The sequence below is a fragment of the Myotis davidii genome, unplaced genomic scaffold (assembly GCF_000327345.1).
Source record: "Myotis davidii unplaced genomic scaffold, ASM32734v1 scaffold86, whole genome shotgun sequence".
Taxonomy (NCBI): domain Eukaryota; kingdom Metazoa; phylum Chordata; class Mammalia; order Chiroptera; family Vespertilionidae; genus Myotis; species Myotis davidii.
Window position 1 is genome coordinate 2,760,520 of NW_006298058.1, and position 7,905 is coordinate 2,768,424.

The window sequence follows — 7,905 nt, forward strand, 5'->3', positions numbered from 1 at the left end:
GAACCCAGCCTCTGCGCGGTGCGGGGCGCCCGCGTTGGAAGGGGCGCTGCGGTGGCCGAGGTGTCCTCGCGCCGGGAGCTCCTGGTCGGCTTCTTGGTGCTGGAGAGGCCTCGGGTGGGACTCGGTTTCCAGGTCAGAAGTGAAAAGACTTTCTGTCTTTAGATCGCAAGAGTAATTTGTAGCTGCGATTTCACAGGAGAACGATTCTATTCACGTGAGAACTGCAAGCGGTTTTGCTTCCTTGCATTTACATACCTAGTCATCCAAACAAGCGCGCGTGACACACACACACACACACACACACACGCATACGCACACGCACACACACGCACACACTGACCTCGGAAACAGCGGGCCTTCTTAATGGGTCAGAGTTCCTAACTTCGCATGTTCCGCTTTGCCCGGTTTGCCCAAAGGCGTTGGTTCCTCAAACACTTCTGACGTGGACAATTTCCATAATCGTGGAGGATGGTTTACTGAGAAAAAACGTTTCTGAAGAACCCCTGTGAAGAGGCACACTCTGTTTTAAAAAGAAAGCAATTAAGTTTAGAATTGAAATGCAAGAATTCATTTGGGGCGGGAGGTGGGGAGAAACACTAATTTCTCTCATTCCTTCCTCTTTGAAAAGTGCCTCCCTTTGAAAGCAAAAGCTCTGCGTTTCCCGAAGATTTTTTTAAACATGCAATCGCCAGCTCATAGAGAAATTGCTGGATAAGATCTTGCCTGGGCATTTTCATAGTAAAATTAAAATGTGGCGTTTTGATGACAGTATTCTGGACATATTGGGTTAAATAATATATATTATTAAGATTAATTTTACCTGTCAAAAAATAAAATAAAATGTGGCATTTTGATTTCATTCCTTAGACCTGCTGCCAGCCTGTGATGGAGAAAGACCCACCTTGGCGTTCCTGCAGGATGTTATGGATATTTTGCTTCAGTATGTGGTGAAAAGTTTCGATAGATCAACCAAAGTGATTGATTTCCATTACCCTAATGAGCTTCTTCAAGAATATAATTGGGAATTGGCAGACCAACCACAAAATTTGGAGGAAATTTTGATGCATTGCCAAACAACTCTAAAATATGCAATTAAAACAGGTATTGTCCCATCAGAAATAATAAAGCTCTTTTTTCTTTCACAATCTTTATTTTTTTTTTCTATAGAATATTTTCTGGGTTTTTTTTTGGAGTTACTGATATTTTCAAACTTACAAAATTTTTCATCATTTAAAAAATAGACATTATCAGAATGATCCTAATCAAAAGCACCCTTTACTATTAGTGTTAATGATTCTGAAGTTGATAATGTCAAAAACATCATCTAATTATAAATTGTCATATTTTACATTGCACATACTTGGTCAAAGAGAGGAACCACTGATATAGAAACAAGCATTTGTCAGCAGAGGCCAGTAGAGGCAACCCAAAATGCAGAGAAAAAAGGGGGTGGGGATATGAAAATGAACGGTCAAAAAATATGATCTAAACAAAAGCCCAAATGCTAATATCGTGCTGGTAATTACTTTGACATAGGAAGGGTGAGAATTTGGACAAACCATCCTATGTAATTATTGATCAAGAGGGATAATGTTTTGGCATTGTCTCAAATGGCCAACACTTTAGATTTGAACTCCAATTTGTCTCTATTTTCAAAGAAATGTACACAAAAGAAAACACAATTCAAACTACCTTAACAATTTAGCCATATTATACAAAACGTGCACTTCATAGTCACTCTGTATATAAGATAAAGGGGGGTGGGGTGGGGTGAGGGAAATCAGATATCCTTAGGAGCAAATTTATTGCTTTTTCACAGAACTCTTCATCATCTATCCATTTTATAGTGCCAGGTGTACCATTTGTTTGGGTGCATTCTAAGTTTTAATTTTGTCTACACAAAATCAGCTATTCATCTCTCAGGTCATGATTACCCCTTTCTTTACTACATCATCTCTAATCATCCTGATACTTCATTAGAGCAATAAAACTGACTGAATTTTCAGGGGAAAGAGAGAGAACTTGTGGATCTAAATTGATTTGTGGCTAATTGATTTGGAGCTAAATTTGATCCATATAATTCTAATCAACAACAAACATTTTAAGAATATCTGCTGTGTGATTTTAGCTCTTTGTGTGTGTGAGTGTGCATGTGTATGTGTGTGTGGTGGTGGTGTGGGGGAGGTGTTCTTTGTACATTCTTTAAACCAACAGAGAGGAAAGGTATGCATAGAAGAAACCTTAGGAAATTAATTTACTGAACCATTGGTATCCACTTTTGTGAGACTATACACTTAGGGCTAGATATATAGGGAAAGGAATTTAGTTTGGTGATTTCTATCAAATTCCGTCTGTCCAGTATGGTTTTGAAGGCTTATTGGATATCATTCTCAGTTATGTTCATAGAGAATCCACATGATTTATATACTAGGCATTAAAGATGTTTTTTTCTCCCAGCTTTTCTGTAAGTACAAACCTGAACAATGCTTTTAATTCATTTTTTGTTTAACCCATTCCCTTAACTTGATATTTAAATGTTAATAGTAAAATGCTACTTAATTTTTTTTTTTTTTTTTTTTTTTTGCTGCCAAACCAAAAAGAATCTATACAAATGTTTTACATTTTGTCCTTAAAATCTGGTGGTGTCTGAAATACAATTTAAAGACTTAAGATAATGGGAAATGCAAGTCAATGAAAGTAATTCTGTCTGTCAATGTTCCATTTAGTGTCAGGAAAACATGGGTCAATTCAGTTATTTGATTTTTACCATAATGTTTTTATATCTTTTGGGCAAGTATAGCTCTCATGGATGTTATTTAAAGTTTAGGGAAAAATATGATTAAGTTGGATTTTCAAGCAAGGCATATTGATATTAATTCAATATCAATATTATTCATAACATACATAGTCTTCCCCCTTACCCAAATATAGCATTTCAAAGAATTAACAGCAGTCATCTTCTCTATAGCATAAACTCCTATAAACTTGTTACTTATAGGAGTTTATGCTATAACTTGACAACAAGTATTATTTAGGGTTTGTAGAGTAGTTACTACCCTGCTACATTAGCATTTTAATGATTGTCAGGAGATTGTTTTTAAAAAATGCATCTTATCGACTGCTTTCTATTGAGAGTCGTTAACCTAATTTCCACTTGGGCTTCAAGCTTTGAGTGGCATGAGGAGCAGTGGGGAAATGATGCCTTCATGTTTTGATAAAATTACCTCTATAAGAAATATTAGGGCCAAAAACTGCCAAAAATGGTAAGAATCCTGGAATAATTAGCGTTTGTGGGGGTCCTTAGATTTGGTGGTGGTGGTGGTGGTGGTGGAAGGGTTAAATGTCGTCTTGAATCTTTTAACTAAACCATCAGCCAAAGGAATTGAAGGGTTAGTGAGTGAGACCTCCTTGGGTGCATGTTAATAGTACAAAGAGAGCAGTTTGGACGACTCTAGGCCCCTCCCCCACTGATTCTGGACAAGCAGTCTGCGCATCTTTCCTGTCTCCTTTGCTAATCTGTGGGGAGCATTGTAGAGCCTGAAGCGGCTCTAATCTCACCGTTCAAACTCACTGTATCACTGGCTGCTCAGGCTACCCTGGCCATCTGATTCCTGGCGTGGAGCCTGGCAGCACAGGGCCGGTGGGGGCAGCAGCAGCAGCAGCAGCAGCTGGATGCCAGAGCTGCCAGGACAGCTCTGCAAGCTTCAAGGCAGGTCTCCCACTCTCCTTCTCTCAGAGAGCCCTGCCTGGATTTACCTGCAGCTTGCTGGGGTCATTCGAAGGGAGCAAAATAATATTTCTGCAGAAATCAAGAGTTTATGTTGTTCCGACCTGTCAAACTATCTCCCTCTATATTGTCACATCATTATCAGTAAATGAAAAAATTTGAGGGAAGAGAGATTCAGGGAAAATGGGTGACCAAGGCCAAAAAGAAATACAGAAGGGAGATGGGCCACTGAAGTATCAGATTTGTTCCCACCATTTCCCAAACGCAATCATCAGGGCGACTGGTCTTCTGACATCCTGGGCCACAACACGGGCCTTGGAATCTCTCTCAATTTTATGCCGAGGTTTTCATCCCAAAGTTTCCGTAGAGTTAAATAGTGGGTGCTAGCAAACACCAGATTCATGGAGAAAATGTCTACGAATTGGTAAAGTAGATGAACAGATAGATTTGCTAATCCTTATTAATTTCCTCGCTTTAAAGAAATGGCTTAAGGAAAGGGAAAGGCAGGGGCACCAGAAGGGAGCAGAGGACTGTGGTTTCAGCTGTGAGCTCTAATGAAATGGGGAGTCAATGAGGCAGAGAGGAGTGGGGGGTTGTTCCAGAGGGCAATGGTGGAGCCCAAAGGAGGCTTTTTCACTTTCCGTGGATGCACAAATGGACAGGGTCAGCATCATAGGCCTGGAAAAGAGCAAAAAAAAGATAGAGGGGCACTGTGCCAGGCCAAAGGGAGGTAACACAATGGTGAAGGTGGGGTAGAGAGAGCTGCACAAAACCCAATCTCTTTCAAATGTGCTCTTTTCTTTCCTGGCTCCTATCTTTTCTCGGCATCTAATTGTCTAGCCACATGCAGGAGGCTGATAAGAGAGCACTCCGCTCCTAGAGATAGCATCCCTGCTTTCTGCTTTGCCTTTTTAAATCTTGTTTTGCCCATGCTGGCATAAGAGACGATCACACCCCCAGGTTTCAGACAGGTGTCCAGTAAGAGGCAGGTGCCTTTTTATCAGACGCTATTTCCATAATTGTTCATCTTCCAAAATTTTTGCTGCTAAGCAAATCACAGATTTATAGATAGGTTTTATGGGGCAAGACACAGAAGTGGAATTCTAATGAGATACTTACCATCACATTTAAAATAATGGCCTCAGGAGTATTTGGGTGTCAACCCCTTTAGAGAGTCTCTGAGAAATCCAGAAATTAATTAGATAAGCCTTGCTAATGGACTGATTGGTCCATTAACTCTATCTTCATGTATCTTGTTGACAAGACAGTGATGTTGACTGTATTTCTCTTTATTTTAAAGCACAGCTATGAAGGAGTTCTGTTGTTTATAATTAAATATTTGGACAGAAAAGAATTGACAAGAATTAGGTTTCTCCATGCCATCTTTAGACAATCATCACCTTTTGAATCAAGGGCAAATCATTCAACAGAATGTCCCGTTTTCCCATTTTTGCCTTGTCTTTTGTAATCATCAGCCGTTTGTCACTGATATCATTATGAATGTTGGCATGGCTGGCAGATGTCATGGTATGACTGATTCCAGAGCAGCTTCAACAAAAAAAGGATTTTTAGTAGCACCAGTGTAAACAAGAAAAGCCTGTCTTTGAATAGCTTTGGATTGCACAAGCACTATAGTTTACAAATCTACTGAAAAAAGGGCTACATTTTCCCCACATTGCAGACCACATTTGTTATTTTAATAGAGAATATTTAAGAACCATATATAGAAATACCAAAAATCCAAAATAGTCTCTCTTGTTAGAGGAAATGTACCTTTGGGGGATGTGTGTGTGCATGCATGCATGCATATTGGGTTTTTTAATATGGATTTCCTACTTCTATAGGGTCTTTGAAGGTTCTTTAGCAAGAGAAATTGTGTGTTTGAGAGGCATTTATTTTCATTGGACGCAGTCCTGATTCTGGGCATCCATTTTATTCAGGGCATCCCAGATATTTCAATCAACTCTCCACTGGACTGGATATGGTTGGATTAGCAGCAGACTGGCTGACATCAACAGCAAACACTAACATGTAAGTAGGTTAATGTGTTTTTGTGTAATCATGAATAATTATTAGTGAAGTTTCATAGTCTTTATTCTACCTCTCATGTGAAAATCTCTTTTATTAAGTAACCCCTAAAATAGTGATATGGATGTCAGACATACATTGCTGTTCACTCTAACTTAATAGAATATAGTATTGATATAACCTATGCAAAGCTTATACAACATTTTTTAAACACAAAAAGGGACCTTTTTGAATTTTGGATTGATAATAATGTATACTGTAAAAGACAAATGAGATTAGATGTTATCTTTTAAATAGTGTTACTCAGCAATGTTCTTTATTTATTCAATACTAGAGGCTGGTGCACGGATCCGAGAACCGGTGGGGTCTCTCGGCCTGGCCTGCAGGTATCCAGCTGAAACTGGCCATCTGACATCCCCCAGGGGTCCCAGATTGCAAGAGGGCACAGGCCAGGCCAAGGAACCCCACCAGTGCACGAATTCTTGCACCAGGTCTCTAGTATGCATATAAGATCTTTGGTTAATCTCTTTCTTCCCTCCCCCTCCCCCTTCCCTCTGAGACTCATCAGACTGTTCCATGTTTCCATGCCTGTGCATTGAGTGTCTGCCCCCTGGTAGTCAGTGCATGTCATAGCTACCAGTCAAACTGTCAAACAGTTGCTTAGGCTTTTATATATATAGATGATAAATGACCATTGTGCACTGTCAATAATTGAAACTCTTAACTTTATGAACATAGACAAATGAGCAAACCTTTTAGAAGACATAATTTTTTCTTTACTTCATGTATAATCATAACATTTGTGAATGCAGGGTTTGAAAAAAGGAAATAGTTCTGTAGATACTGTAGTGGTGAATTATTTATTTGAGTTACATAAATAAAATGTGGCCATTACTGCATTTCAGGTTCACCTATGAAATTGCTCCAGTATTTGTGCTTTTGGAATATGTCACCCTAAAGAAAATGAGAGAAATCATTGGCTGGCCAGGGGGCTCTGGCGATGGGATATTTTCTCCTGGTATATGATATTACAACTTTTCTTTGTGTTTCTTTCTTCTGGTATGCAATGCCCTATTATGAACCTGGGAAATCTTAAATATCTTGTTTGTACTTCTGCTTAAGTTTAATAGTCTGTATATTGAGAAAAAGACTGAGTGTTATTAAGTACACTTGACCATTGGCCATGCCTCTAAGCCAACCATCCCATGCTTGAACATTAGTTATTTGTGTTCAAAAAGAGCATAAACGAAGATTATATTTACCCAGGACTTCTATTGGGCTCCCACACACAGGATGTATGCATCATGTGGAACAAAAGAATAAAGATGCCTAATAAGAGAATTCACTCTCTGATGCTCTTCCCAGAATCAGAGAGAGGAAAAGGGCAGCCTCGTTTAATTAAAGCATTCTCTGTTTGAAAATGCATGACAGGCAGATACGTAATAGATCCTAAGAACCCTGTTCCACTCAAGCAACAAGCAGAGAAGCTGATTTACACTAATTTCAAGGAGGGTGGAGAGTGCCTACGAGGCAGTTTCTTAGAACTAAAGGAGAGGGTGATGATTTCTTCAGGAATTTTCTCATTCCTTCTCTTCTTTATCAAGCCGTTCAGTCTCTCCCATCCTGCCTTTGATCGCCCTCCATTGCATTCTAAGCTCCAGTTATTTACACCTCTTTCAGCCAAGAGAATCAACCTGACACAAAGGCCTGCGCTTGCTTCCCAGTGTGTGTGTGTGTGTGACCTTGGTTTGATGCAGAGAAGAAACAGAAGTTAGGAGGGCAGTGGGGAAAAAAGAGTCAATGACCCATGGAAAAGAAACCCGGTGTGCAGATCATCACCTAATCAGTGCAAGAAGGAGGTCATCATAACGGGTGGGCGCTCCCCTAGGGGAGCCAGCTCCACGCCTGCCATTGTGCCAGGCCTAGCAAAGGCCACATTGTGATCTCTCTTCAGCAAATCTACAAAGACAAGGGGATAATGAGAGAGGGAGAAAATAAAAAAACAGATGGAAAAAGAAATGATAAATGAGCAGCAGTAGGCTTAAAATTAAACAGCTTTACTTATAAGCTCAAATCTGCTATTTTATGTTTTTAAAGCTTTCGCACTTTTTTTTTCAGGTGCTGAAAGAAAACCTGTTAGTTAAATTGTA

At 39.6% G+C, this 7,905-nt stretch overlaps 1 protein-coding gene across 1 annotated transcript in view; it reads left to right on the forward strand.

Moving 5' to 3' along the window:
• Positions 1-7,905, forward strand: part of GAD2 (glutamate decarboxylase 2) — a 60,376-nt gene that overhangs the window by 1,722 nt on the left and 50,749 nt on the right. Inside the window, exons 4-6 of the mRNA XM_006773823.2 lie at positions 868-1,101; positions 5,668-5,758; positions 6,661-6,773. Coding sequence (XP_006773886.1) covers positions 868-1,101; positions 5,668-5,758; positions 6,661-6,773 — 438 coding nt within the window. The remainder of the gene's footprint in view (positions 1-867; positions 1,102-5,667; positions 5,759-6,660; positions 6,774-7,905) is intronic.